General features: G+C 35.9%; 1 protein-coding gene and 1 long non-coding RNA gene across 2 annotated transcripts; one reads left to right on the forward strand and one right to left on the reverse strand.

The window, feature by feature from the left end:
- The first annotated feature begins 4,217 nt into the window (after window positions 1-4,217).
- Window positions 4,218-15,090, forward strand: LOC140586966 (uncharacterized). Its single transcript, XR_011988739.1, has 3 exons — window positions 4,218-4,271; window positions 14,659-14,752; window positions 14,956-15,090. It is a non-coding gene; the product is annotated as an uncharacterized lncRNA (long non-coding RNA).
- LOC140586963 (uncharacterized) lies at window positions 6,469-11,142 on the reverse strand. Its single transcript, XM_072708507.1, has 10 exons — window positions 10,687-11,142; window positions 9,720-10,193; window positions 9,293-9,459; window positions 8,800-9,057; window positions 8,065-8,380; window positions 7,706-7,998; window positions 7,574-7,618; window positions 7,383-7,484; window positions 7,016-7,116; window positions 6,469-6,934 (listed from the first exon to the last, which is right to left on the reverse strand). Exons 1-10 carry the CDS (start codon window positions 11,123-11,125, stop codon window positions 6,901-6,903), a joined length of 2,229 nt encoding a protein of 742 aa, XP_072564608.1. The 5' UTR covers window positions 11,126-11,142; the 3' UTR covers window positions 6,469-6,900.
- Window positions 15,091-15,374: the final 284 nt, after the last annotated feature.

The following is a 15,374-nucleotide window of genomic DNA, read 5'->3' on the forward strand; positions in this document are numbered from 1 at the left end:
TGCTAAGTTAGTAAGATGATAACAGAAAAGTCACATAACAATTCCTAATCTGCTAAATTAGTAAGATGATACCAGAAAAGCCACATAACAATACCTGGATTGCTAAGTTAGTAAGATAATAACAGAAAAGTCACATAACAATTCCTAATCTGCTAAATTAGTAAGATGATACCAGAAAAGCCACATAACAATACCTGGATTGCTAAGTTAGTAAGATGATACCAGAAACGTCATGTCACAATGCCGTAATTGCTAGGTTAGTAATATGATACCAGAAAAGACACATCGCAATTCCTAAAGTGCTAAGTTAGTAAGATGATAACAGAAAAGACACATCGCAATTCCTAAAGTGCTAGGTTAGTAATATGATACCAGAAACGTCACATAGCAATACCTGAATTGCTAAGTTAGTAAGATGATTCCAGAAACCACACATCACAGTTCCGAAATCGCTAAGTTAGTAAGATGATATCAGAAAAGTCACATAACAATTCCTAATCTGCTAGGTTAGTAATATGATATCAGAAAAGTCACGTCACAGTACCGGAAGTGCTAGGTTAGTAGGATGATACCAGAAAAGTCACGTCACAATACCTGAAGTGCTAGGTTAGTAGGATGATAACAGAAAACACACATCACAATGCCGTAATTGCTAAGTTAGTAATATGGTACCAGAAAAGCCACATCGCAATCCCTAAAGTGCTAAGTTAGTAAGATGATACCAGAAAAGTCACGTCACAGTACCGGAATTGCTAGATTAGTAAGATGGTACCAGAAAAGTCACATAGCAATACCTGAATTGCTAAGTTAGTGAGATGATACCAGAAAAGTCACATAACAATTCCTACAGTGCTAAGTTAGTAAGATGATACCAGAAATGTGACATAACAATACCTGAACTGCTATGTTAGTGAGATGATACCAGAAAAGTCACATAACAATACCTGAACTGCTACGTTAGTAAGATGGTACCAGAAAAGTCACATAGCAATACCTGAAATGCTACGTTAGTAAGATGATACCAGAAAAGTCACGACACAATACCTGAAGTGCTAAGTTAGTAGGATGATACCAGAAACCACACATCGCAATCCCGGAATCGCTAAGTTAGTAAGATGATACCAGAAAAGTCACATAACAATACCTGAACTGCTATGTTAGTAAGATGATACCAGAAATGTCACATAACAATACCTGAACTGCTAGGTTAGTAAGATGATACCAGAAGTCACATAACAATTACTGCAGTGCTAAGTCAGTAAGATGATACCAGAAACCACACATCGCAATGCCGGAATTGCTAAGGCCAGAAAGCTAGTGTAATGAAACATATCTGTCAATGATTTATTCATGATATGCAAATATATTCATAGACTTTGGTCACGTGAGTCGGTGGTTCAGTATAAAAGTCTCGGTAATTTTTCCGAGCTCACAAACACATTGGAAAGCTGTTTAGACGTGCATCTGGCAAGCATAACTTTTAGAAGCATTATTTGGTAAGTAATGTAAAACCTTTCTTTAGTAGCATTTAGTCTTCTACAATAAGTTTTAAGCCATCTCACTGTTTCTCATAGTGAAACCGTTAGACTATAATTTTTAAATGTTAGTAACCCGCTGCACCCGTCAAATAGACTGAAAATTGTTTGATAGGCTAATGAAGATTCAAAACGTGCAGGTACTTATGCATATTATTGCATTTGACTTATAATCAAGTCTATTGATGTTTTTCCAATGCTTAGAAACTTCTAGAAGGTTCTTGACGTAATTCAGAAATTCTATGAAGCTTCATGCTAGATAATGTAATTTCGGAAATGCTATAACGTAATTGCAGCAATGCTATGAAGCTTGAAGCTAGATAATGCAATTTCAGAAATGCTACAATGAAATTACGGCAATGCTATGAAGCTTGACGCTAGATGATGCAATTCTGGAAATGTTATAACGGAATTCTGGCAATGCTATGAAGCTTCATGCTAGATGATGCAATTACGGAAATGCTATAACGTAATTACGGCAATGCTATGACGCTTCACGCTAGAGAATGCAATTACGGAAAGGGTTGTGTCAATCAGAGTCAGTCTAAGAGACTTTGTGGTGGCTTGTATTCTGTAGTGCCATATATTGCAATTGATGAGATATAAAAGACTAGCTTTAATCTTTTCCAGGATAATCATCTTCATAATGGCAAGAATGATGGACAAGTCAAACGACCCAGAGAATCAAAAAACTGAGTCATCTTACAGCAAAATAATTGATGAAGCTGACGTAAGTAACAGTAATTTTTTGTCATAGATAAATATATCGGTAAAACTAAAGGCATACATTATTAAAGTTCTTGTCATACCATCACAATACCTTGAGAATATATGCGAGATTATGAAAAGGCAAGCTGGTGAGGCATTGCACACATAAATATGTAATTGCATATATATATATGCTGTTTTTAAACATATGTTTATCCTGATTCATTGAAGGCAGCAACTGTAATGTTGCATCTGAAGTCCATCCTGGCTGATATTGAAGACTGGAATCGAGATATCGATAAGGACATTGTAAGAGCAATTTAATTTCATTTCATTAGTTGCTCAAAATTAAAAACGTGAAACTGATTAATGACGTACCTTTCAGATCTGCCCATTTGTGAAAGGTGATCCTCTCATGCTAGAGGCGATGAAACTGTTGAAGGCCAGCCTGCTTGAAGTCAGCGATATTCTGAAGAAGATGCTAAAGTAAGCTGCATCAAAACATTGAAATAGCTATTGTGCTACTGTCACTACTATTACTTCACTGTTATAGTTGCTGTCATTGGTAATTGATGTTTTTCTGCTGTCTGTTTAAATTTTAGGCCTGAGGATGCACCAACTGCCAAAGTCCCTCGACATCGGATTTAATCAAGATGTTAAATTTAATAAAAGGTTGTTGAGTTTCATCAGTGTCTGACTTTATTTTTCATACTGGTCACTAGGCAAGTGGTAATGTCTTACTGGTTTGTAATCTTAGATTATACACCTCACATTAACAATTTTGAACTGCATCATTAATGATCAGTCATGTTAAATTAAAAATTGCATTTGCAGTTCGTAATTCTGAATGTGCACCTACAGCTTAATAACATGTCACAAATCAGAAATTGCTATGTTTAAGATAACAGAAAACACATGACATAGTTATGAAGTTGCTAAGTTACTGTAATGAAACCAAATGTTGAATTGCTAAGTTAATGAGACAAAACCAGTAAAGACACGTCGCAGGTCCTGAATTGCTAAGTTAATAACACAAAACCGGAATTGCTAAGTTAGTCTAATGAAGCCAGAAAACACACAGTGCAATCACGGCATTGCTAAGTTAGTAAGATGATACCAGAGAAGCCACATAACAATTCCTAATCTGCTACCAGAAAAGTCACATAGCAATATCTGAATTGCTAAGTTAGTAAGATGATACCAGAAAAGTCACATAACAGTACCAGAATTGCTAAGTTAGTAAGATGATACCAGAAAAGTCTCATAACAGTACCAGAATTGCTACGTTAGTAAAATGATACCAGAAAAGTCACATAACAATTCCTAATCTGCTAAATTAGTAAGATGATACCAGAAAAGTCACATAACAATTCCTAATCTGCTAAGTTAGTAAGATGATACCAGAAAAGTCACATAACAATACCTGAATTACTAGGTTAGTAAGATGATACCAGAAAAGTCACATAGCAATTCCTACATTGCTAGGTTAGTAAGATGATACCAGAAAAGTCACATAACAATTCCTAATCTGCTACGTTAGTAAGATAGTACCAGAAAAGCAACATAGCAATACCTGAATTGCTATGTTAGTGAGATGATACCAGAAAAGGCACATAACAATTTCTAATCTGCTATGTTAGTAAGATGATACCAGAAAAGTCACATAACAATCCCTAAAGTGCTAAGTTAGTAAGATGGTACCAGAAAAGTAACATAGCAACACCTGAATTGCTAAGGTAGTAAGATGATACCAGAAAAGTCACATAACAGTACCAGAATTGCTACGTTAGTAAGATGATAACAGAAACCACACATCGCAATTACGGAATTGCTAAGGCCGGAAAGTTAGTGTAATGAAACATATCTGTCAATGCTTTATTCATGATATGCAAATATATTCATAGACTTTGGTCACGTGAGTCGGTGGTTCAGTATAAAAGTCTCGGTAATTTTTTACGAGCTCACAAACACATTGGAAAGCTGTTTAGACGTGCATCTGGCAAGCATAACTTTTAGAAGCATTATTTGGTAAGTAATGTAAAACCTTTCTTTAGTAGCATTTAGTCTTCTACAATAAGTTTTAAGCCATCTCACTGTTTCTCATAGTGAAACCGTTAGACTATAGTTTTTAAATGTTAGTAACCCGCTGCACCCGTCAAATAGACTGAAAATTGTTTGATAGGCTAATGAAGATTTTAAAATTATTGCATTTGACTTATAATCAAGTCTATTGATGTTTTTCCAATGCTTAGAAACTTCTAGAAGGTTCTTGACGTAATTCGGAAATTCTATGAAGCTTCATGCTAGATAATGTAATTTCAGAAATGATATAACGTAATTGCAGCAATGCTATGAAGCTTGAAGCTAGATAATGCAAATTCAGAAATGCTACAATGAAATTACGGCAATGCTATGAAGCTTGACGCTAAATGATGCAATTCTGGAAATGTTATAACGGAATTCTGGCAATGCTATGAAGCTTCATGCTAGATGATGCAATTACGGATATGCTATAACGTAATTACGGCAATGCTATGACGCTTCACGCTAGACAATGCAATTACGGAAAGGGTTGCGTGTCAGAGTCAGTCTAAGAGACTTTGTGGTGGCTTGTATTCTGTAGTGCCATATATTGCAATTGATGAGATATAAAAGACTAACTTTAATCTTTTCCAGGATAATCATCATCAGCATGGCAAAGAGGACCAGTAAAACTGACAAACCAGTAGATGAAGAATGTGAGTCAACTCCGAAACGTAAAGATGAAGAGGCTGAAGTAAGTAACAATTTATTGTGATTGATACATGCAGAGGTAAAACTAAAAACATACATGATTAAAGTTCTTGTCTATATATATATATAAATCAATGCATATGCTGTTATTAAACATATGTTTGTCTTCATTGATTAAAGACAGAATCTGAAAGTTTGAAATCTATCCTGGCTGATATTGAAGACTGGAATCATACAATCGATGAGGACACTGTAAGAACACTTTAATTTAATTTCAGTAGTTTAAAATTAAAAACATTACACTGATTAAATACTTACCTTTCAGAACAGCCCATTTGTGATAGACGATCCTCTCCTGCTAGGGACGATGAAACAGTTGAAGGCCAGTCTGCTCGATGTCAGCTATGTTTTGAAGAATTTGCTGAAGTAAGCTGCATCAAAATGTTGAAAAAGCTAATGTGCTACTGCCACTACTATTGCTTTACTGTTATAGTTGCTGTCACTGGTGATTGATGTTTGCTGTCTGTCTGTCTAAATTTCAGGCATGACGATACATCCGGGCCAACTGCTTGAGTCCCTACACATCAAAATGTTTTTTTCAGTTGTGATTGATAAAAGTTACTTAGGTTTCATCAGTGTCTGACTTTTTGATTTTCCATAATGCTTACTGATAATGTCTTATTGGTCATGTTAATGTTTCATAATTACATCAGTGTTATTAGCAATACCTGAATTGCTAAGTTAGTAAGATGATACCAGAAAAGTCACGTCACAGTACCGGAATTGCTAGATTAGTAAGATGATACCAGAAATGTCACGTCACAGTTCCGGGATTGCTAGGTTAGTAAGATGATACCAGAAACGTCACATAGCAATACCTGAATTGCTAAGTTAGTAAGATGATACCAGAAAAGTCACATAACAATTCCTAATCTGCTAAATTAGTAAGATGGTACCAGAAAAGACACATAGCAATACCTGAATTGCTAAATTAGTAATATGATACCAGAAAAGTCACATAGCAATACCTGAATTGCTAAATTAGTAATATGATACCAGAAAAGTCACATAACAATTCCTAATCTGCTAAATTAGTAAGATGGTACCAGAAAAGACACATAGCAATACCTGAATTGCTAAATTAGTAATATGATACCAGAAAAGTCACATAGCAATACCTGAATTGCTAAATTAGTAATATGATACCAGAAAAGTCATGTAGCAATACCTGAATTGCTAAGTTACTAAGATGATACCAGAAACCACACATCACAATTCCGGAATTGGTAAGTTAGTAAAACGATACCAGAAAAGTCACATAGCAATACCTGAAGTGCTAAGTTAGTAAGATCACATTTATTAATTTGCTTTGTAAGTTTGTGATTTTGCATTAGTTTTGCTATAACAAATGACAACTTGACCACAAATTACACAACAAAAGCCTTTATTTAAACAATGCATTGCAATTAAGTCAAAATAATGGTGGCTTGACTTTAAACAAAATAGTAGTTTTGTACATTTAAGAAAAATAGCCTTTATTTAAACTAAGGAAATCTGTTCTCAAATAAAAATGATGGCAGCTTGACATTAAACAGGAATAGCAGTTTTGTACATTTAACAAAAATAGCCTTTATTTAAACAAAAGATGTCTGTTCTCAAATCAAAATGACGGCAGCTTGGCTTTAAACAGAAATGCAGGTTTTTAAAATTTAGGTACAAAAGTCCTTATTTTAATAAATCAATTTTCTAGGTCAAAACAATGCCACCTTTGCTTTAAAATAACAAGTTTTATTAAATTTAACAAAAGTTTTTATTTAAACAATACAAATCTGTTTCTTAATCAAAATAATGCCACCTTTACTTTAAAACAAAAGTTTTTTTTTAATTGAAACACCTACTGCCACTTAAGAGTTCTGGAGACATCTTAATCATCATCGCTCATGGTCATTGCATCTTGTCTGAAAAACAAAAACAATGACAAGAACCATGATGTAATAATTGCACTAATTGTTTCTAAATGTTAAATGTTAGTGGATTACCGTTGCAGGAGCTGGACTAAGCTCCTAAAGTTGTCAATGGTCAACCGTAATACTTTGCATGATAGTAGCAACTGGGTGTTTTTCATCAAAGTACTGTTTATCTGAAAAAACAGCATTAGGTTATGTTACTGTTTTGGTCAGGATGCATGAAGTTATATGCAATAGTCTTCCTGTTAGTGTAGCACAAGCTAAAACCATGGGTTCCTTTAAATCAGAGCTAGATAAGATTTTGTCAACTGTGAGCTATTAGTTAAGTTATCCCCAAACAACCTTTGACGGGCTGAATAGCCCACACTTGTCTGTCGTTTTTTATGTTCTTATGTACTGTTCATAAGTATGAACAATTAAAGTGACAAAGCATACTTACGATTTGTGTCGTAATTTTCTGATTCCAATAACTGCTAAATTTCTCCCTCACCATGGCCTTTAGTGATTCAGGATATACAAGCCGTCTTCTACATCTTAATCTCTGAAATATAACACAGGCAGCATGTCTTTGATAATAACATACATGATTTCTATATATCAGACCTATTAAAAGAAAATTTCAAACCTCACCCTTCCATCTATGTCCTCAACATATTTCGGAAGTGGACTGAGAACCTGTCACAAGAATGTTAACAGAGATTATAATTTTTGTATAGGTAAGATACTGCAGTCAACAGAGATCAAGGTATTGGTGAGACTTACCTTTGGGCTATCTTCCTCTTCCTCGTCATCGTCCAAAACAAAGTTGAAATCAATGTTCTCTTCCTCCTCATTTTCACCACCTTCCTCATCTTTCTCCATTTCCTCTAGATCTTCTTCCTCATTTTCACCACCTTCCTCATCATCTTTCTCCATTTCCTCTAGATCTTCCTCATTTTCACCACCTTCCTCCTCATCATTCTCCATTTCCTCTAGATCTTCCTCCCCTTCTCCCTCTTCTTGTGTCACCTCAACCACTTCTTCCCCAAAATCAACAGGTATGTAGACAATACTATCTGGAAAGAAACATTATGTTAGTGTCATGATTACTATTTGTACTTTAATCTGTAGCTGACAACTACCTGTTTCTTGCTGAGGTTCACATGCAGGGTCTTCCTCCAAAATGTGACTGGGCAGTAGGACTGGCGAAACACCAACTGCCCCCTCCTGGTCATCGTCATCAGAAGACAACACCTGGGGTCTCAGCCTCTTGTAAGGTGTACTGGTTTTCAATGCCTTACTTTTACCAATACCTAAGGCCTCATTCACAAAAGCACGACCCCGTTGCAGATCGTTCACTTCCAGTTCGGCGACATAAAACTTATCTGCTGTTGTAAGACTGTGACACATAATTTGGGCCACTAGTCTGCGCTGGTCATCAGGTAGGTTTCTCTGTGCCTGCAGACAAGATACATGATCTGATGACTAGCGCTAGAGAAGTTAGTAAGATGAAACCAGAACACAAATTTTCAATCAGAAATCACTTAGTAGGACGAAGCCAGAAAAATATGTTGCAAATCCGGAATTGCTAAGTTAGCAAGATGAAGCCAGAAAACAAAAACATCAAATCAGAAATTGCTAAGTAACTAGGACAAAGCCAGATAAATCATGTCGCAAATCCGGGATCGCTAAGTTAATAAGACAAAACCAGATAAGACATGTCGCAAATCCGGAATTGCTAAGTTAATAAGACAAAACCAGAAAAGACATGTTGCAGATCCAGAATTGCTAAGTTAAGACAAAACCAGAAAAGATGTCATAAATTAATAATCTATCATACACTAAGCACATCACTATTGCTTTAAATTTAGACTTACACAGGTCGCAACGGCAGAGCGAATCTCTGTGACGCTGAAGCCCCTGCACATCCCACAATCCAGGCATGTTTTTCTCACAAGCTCGCAGAGCTTTTTTAGTGGCTCTCCGGAGGAGGAAAAGAAAAATGTCCCTGGATTGTGGTGGTATCCTGATAGTCTTCGTCTCATTTGCACAAACTGCTGCATCCACAAGTACTCCCTGTTGTTGAGGGCAATTTTTGCCCTCCCGAATGATCCAGACGTCTTGTGGCTGGACACCTTTAAGAATGCAACAATGTGTTACTCAGCATGGAGGCTCCCTGGGTGCCGCTAAAGGTGGCTGCCCTTTGCAGACAGCTTGCGCTACAAAGAACAAGGCAATAAAGGATATATTATTATTATTATCATTATTGAAAACCAAGCAGGTCAATTCACAACTTAACTATCCCAAAGCACATTACATTGGTGTGTCACGATCTAATAATCAGTACAATATCAATTTTTTGGTACTCACGTTGATGACATATAGATTATCTATCTCCTGGCACTCATTAAATTCAGTTAGTGTGAGGTTTACGAGCACACTCACACGGTGCCCAGTACAGATAAATATATACGTTGCCAGTGCGCCTATTGCCTCGTTTCTTGTGTTTATGCAACTGGGGTCTTCAGATAGTTCATCTGTGAGCAAAACATATTAAGGCATTTACAAGACTTTTTCAAGAATCCTTATGCATTACAACTACATTTTTTTAAAAAGTGATCAGTGGTCATTGTTAACAAGCCACAGCACACAGTGCACACCAAAATGTATCCTCTGCATTTAACAAATATGTGACATCGTGACATTGCAGGGGGCAGCTAATTCAGCAAATGTAGCCCCCCACTACCAGAAATTATGCAGTTGAGATTTCCACATTTCAGCAATTTGCATTTCTTACCAAGAAATTCTGGAATTCGGCCCCGTAGTGTCGTGATTAGCTCACGCAGGTCGTTTCTGGTAGGCATCTTCCTTGTTTTGAGCTCTTTAACATGTTGCCGGTGCCCTACTATCTTTTTTGCTAGGGAATGTTTCTGCATTTTTAAATGCCTCAACAGACCCTCTAAAATTTTTTGGCCAAGCCGTACAGAGCTTGGCCGTCTCTCAATTAGAAATTCAAAAAACTTGCAAACGGAAATGAGATAATTTTTGCAGGTCGTGACTTTAAATTTTTCTGTCAAAACCTTCACCCAATCATTTAATTTGCTTGGTTCATTCAGGAATTTCAAGTGAGCAGGTGCTGTGTCAGATGAAGAGCCCCACATAAACTGAATGAAGCTCTTTATGTAACCCAGTTCCTGCTTCTTGTTTTCACCTTTTTTCTTGTCGGCACCAACACGAAATAGGGACTCCTGAAAATCTGGAAGTATTTTATCTATAAGAAAGGAACACAATTAGCCATCTGTAATGTGGCTATTTATAATGTGAATAGCAATCTTCGGGTGACAGCGGTACTACATGACCATAATGCAGGTAAAACAAAGGTGACCAGTTTAACCTAATTTTAAAAGCTTTAACCATTTCAGGCTCAAATTGAGTTTTTGTTGCTAAAGGACAACCAAGACCTGCAGTGGTACTTTTTAGTAAAAAAAAACTAATAAAATATGTATGTGAGGTAATAAGGTAGTTAGTTTTTAACTGTTGCAAATCAGCAACGCCTGCCTTGAGAAGGTTAAAATTCCCAACAATGGACGTTTTGAAAAGAATTACATTATGTATATAGTCAACATTTCTTTTAACATTTCTGTAAGATATAGTTATGAAATAAAATACACAAGAAAAATACTAGGCATTGTCAACAATGCCGTCAACTACAGAAGTTTAAAATAACTGCATAATATAAATATTATACTTATTATTATACTTACCAATAAAGAAGAGCTTATGTGTTGCTTGGCTGGGGCCTGATTTGTCCAAATTCTCCCCTTCAAATTCATCAAGGCGGGATTGAAGCTCTGTGACTTGGCGCTTCAATTCCTCAATCTCGCTGTCTCTCTTATTATTTTCCCCTCTATGCTTCATGACTGCTTTTTTTGCAGCAGCACATTTGGCTTCATGAAGCATAGTCTTAAGATCGGCACCACTCTTGCCATGAATGATTTCTAGGTGCTTGTCTAGCCGAATCAACTTTTTCGAAACACAACCAGGTATTGGGCAGTCCACTGCACCAGAATACCGGCCTGTCTTACAAGAAACGAGGAGCCTTCGCTCCTCGTTGCTTGTAATGTTATGCACATCCCTCAAATGTACTGTCACATTCATATAGTGCACTTGACACAGTGGGCAAGGCAGCCTTTTACGAACCATGTTGCATCCTTTGAAAAAATAAAAATGCAATTACATAGATAGATTGATAGATACTTACCTTATCGTAAATAAATATAGACAAAAGGAAAGAAACCGTAAAACACATATCACAGTTCCAAAGTTGCTAAGGTTTCTATAATGATACCAGAAAACACACGACACAGTTGCAAAGCTGCTACATTAGTAAGATGATACCAGAAAACACATCACAATTCCTGAATTGCTAGGTTTGTATAATGATACCAGAAAACACATCACACTTCCAAGGTTGCTAAGTTAGTAAGATACAACAGAAAAGACACATCGCGATTCCAGAATTGCTAAGTTAGTAAGATGACACCGGAAAACATACATCGCAATTCCATAATTGCTAGGTTAGTGGAATGAAACCAGAAAACACACATCACAGTTCTAAAGTTGCTAAGTTTGTATAATGATACCAGAAAACACACATCACACTTCCAAGGTTGTTAAGTTAGTATGATACACCAGAAAAGACACATCGCGATTCCAGAATTGCTAAGTTAGTAAGATGACACCGGAAAACATACATCGCAATTCTAAAATTGCTAAGTTTGTATAATGATACTAGAAAACACACAACAGAATTCCTGATTTGCTACGTCAGTAAGATGACACCAGGAAACACACATTGCAATTCCTGTATTGCTAAGTTAGTAAGATGACACCGGAAAAGACACTTCACAATTCCGAAATTAAAATAAGATAAACATAAAATAAGTACAGAAGTTGTTCAGCTCAACTAGAGAAATTATATAACTATACATAAAGTGCATTCGCAAGAAAAGTCAAAAGACTGAAGTTATAAATTAAGTGTACAATCTTATGGCAGTAGGGAAGACTAATTTTTTTTCTAAATAATTAAACATATTCATGTTTTTCAAGATGAATCATCATATCCACAAACTACACAGCAAACCGAATAACTACTTACCAAAAATGATCAGAAATGCAATTCCGGAAAATGATTTGTATTCCCCTGATGATCCGCTGTTCCACAAAGTAACACGCTGCAAGTCTGAAGAGTTCTGAGCAGCCTGAGAGTGAGCAAAGCCTTTTATACTGCCCCACCCACTGTGCTGATTGACACAGATTCGCCCCAATGAATGCTCTCAGTTTATAAAATGAAATATTTTATGCATGTTTAAATGTCCCCTTTAACAAAAAAAAATTATAATTATTTTTAAAGTAATTTGTTACATTTATTTTAATTAATTATACATGGAAAAAATTACACGTCACAGTTCTGAAGTTGCTAAGTTAGTAAGATGACACCAGAGAAGACACGTCGCAATTCCAGAATTGCCAGGTTAGTAAGATGATACCAGAAAAGTCACATCGCAATTCCTAAAGTGCTAAGTTAGTAAGATGATACCAGAAAAGTGACGTCACAATACCTGAAGTGCTAAGTTAGTAGGATGATACCAGAAAAGTCACATAACAATTCCTAATCTGCTATGTTAGTAAGATGATACCAGAAACCACACATCACAATTCCAAAACTACTAAGTTAGTCTAATGAACCCATGAGGTACTTCGCAATTCCGAAATTAAAATAAGATAAACATAAAATAAGTACAGAAGTTGTTCAGCTCAACTAGAGAAATTATATAAAGTTCTATACATAAAGTGCATTCGCAAGAAAAGTCAAAAGACTGAAGTTATAAATTAAGTGTACAATCTTATGGCAGTTGGGAAGACTATTTAATTTTTTTTCTAAACAATTAAACATATTCATGTTTTTCAAGATAAATCATCATATCCACAAACTACACAGCAAACCGAATAACTACTTACCAAAAATGATCAGAAATGCAATTCCGGAAAATGATTTGTATTCCCCTGATGATCCGCTGTTCCACAAAGTAACACGCTGCAAGTCTGAAGAGTTCTGAGCAGCCTGAGAGTGAGCAAAGCCTTTTATACTGCCCCACCCACTGTGCTGATTGACACAGATTCACCCCAATGAATGCTCTCAGTTTATAAAATGAAATATTTTATGCATGTTTAAATGTCCCCTTTAACAAAAAAAATTATAACTATTTTTAAAGTAATTTGTTACATTTATTTTAATTAATTATACATGGAAAAAATTACACGTCACAGTTCTGAAGTTGCTAAGTTAGTAAGATGACACCAGAGAAGACACGTCGCAATTCAAGAATTGCCAGGTTAGTAAGATGATACCAGAAAAGTCACATCGCAATTCCTAAGGTGCTAAGTTAGTAAGATGATACCAGAAAAGTCACATCACAATTCTGTAATTGCTACGTTAGTAATATGACACCAGAAAAGTCACATCGCAATTCCTACAGTGCTAAGTTAGTAAGATGATACCAGAAAAGTGACGTCACAATACCTGAAGTGCTAAGTTAGTAGGATGATACCAGAAAAGTCACATAACAATTCATAATCTGCTATGTTAGTAAGATGATACCAGAAACCACACATCACAATTCCAAAATTGCTACGTTAGTCTAATGAACCCATAAGAGGTACGTCGCAGTTCCAAAGTTGCTAAGTTGGTAAGATGATACCAGAAAGACACTTCGCAATTCCAAAATGTGTCAGTCACTAATTTTCACACTTTGTGAATTTTGCACTATTTTTGAACTTTATCACCACAAAGGTCTGACAGGGCATTACTAACATTTCAGGAAATATTACAAAAAAAAATTTAAGTGTAATTGTGGAAGTGCACGGTCAGTTGATGGTCACAATATTAAATTATGGTTTTGTTAATGATTTATTCGTAATATGTAAATCAATTTATAGACTTTAGGTATTCATTGGGCGAAAATCTGTCACGTGAGTGGGTGGTTCAGTATAAAAGTCTTGGTACTTTTTCACCTCACAACAACATCAAAAAGCTGGCTGCAAGCTTTATTGTTCAAAGCATTATTTGGTAAGTAATGTAAAAAAAAATTAGTAGAATTTAGCAGTTTTAATCAATCTCACTGTTTATTTGTGAGTGAAATGCTTAGACTAAAATGTTTAAATGTAAGCGAGATGCTGTGCCCGTCTAATACGGTGACTGAGAAACATTTGGTAGGCTAATGAAGATCAGAAACGTGAAGCGGCATATTAATGTGATTGCATTTGACTTGCAATCAAGTCTATTGATGTTTTTCCAATGCTTGGAAACTTCTAGAAGGTTCTTGCTGTAATTAAAAAATGCTATGAAACTTCACGCTAGATAACGCAATTCTGGAGATGCTATAACGAAACTCCGGCAGTGCTATGAAGCTTGAAGCTAGATGACGGAATCCTGGAAATGCTTAGAAACTTCTAGAAGGTTCTTGACGTAATTCAGAAATGCTATAAAGCTTCACGCTAGATTACGCAATTCTGGAAATGCTATAACGAAATTCTGACAGTGCTATGAAGCTAAAAGCTAGAAAGCTAGATAATGCAATTCCGGGAATGCTAAGAGACTTTATGGTGGCTTGTCTTCTGTAGTGTCATATATTGCAATGGATGAGATAGGAAAGCCTAACTTTAATCTTTTCCAGGATAATCATCATCATGGCAAGGGCAACCAGTAAAATTTACAAACAAGGAAAAGAAAATGCGTCTGCGCAGAACTGCAAAAATGAAGAGCGTGAAGTAAGTAATCATAATTTGTCACTGATAGATACACAGGTAAAACTAAAAACATATATTAAACACAATACCTTGAGAATATCTGTGAGATTATGAAAATGCAAGCTGGTGAGGCATTGTACACAAACACACGCACAAACATGCATATATATATATATCAATGTGTATGGTGTTATGAAAGATATGTTTCTTCTGATTCATTAAAGGCAGCAGTTGAAAAACTAAATTACATCCTTACCGAAATTTGCCTTGACATGTGGACTCGCCCAATTCCTGAGGACATTGTAAGAACACTTTCATGTAATTTCATTGGTTGTTCAAAATTAAAAAGGTTAAACTGATTTAATGCTTACTTTTCAGCTCCGTCATTATACGAAAGGCTATCCTCATCTGCTAGCTGCAATGAAAGAGGTGAAGCTAAACCTGCGCGATATCTCTTATTATATGAAGAAGATAGAAAAGTAAGTTAAGACATTGAAAAACTGAATGTGCTACTGCAACTACTATTACTTTATGTTATGGTTGCTGTCGCTGGTGATTGATGTTTGTCTGCTGTCTGTTTAAATTTCAGGCATAAGGATGCATTGGCGCCGACTGCTCCAGTCCATCCAAATTAGATTTAATG

Source organism: Paramormyrops kingsleyae, unplaced genomic scaffold (assembly GCF_048594095.1).
Source record: "Paramormyrops kingsleyae isolate MSU_618 unplaced genomic scaffold, PKINGS_0.4 ups108, whole genome shotgun sequence".
Taxonomy (NCBI): Eukaryota; Metazoa; Chordata; class Actinopteri; order Osteoglossiformes; family Mormyridae; genus Paramormyrops; species Paramormyrops kingsleyae.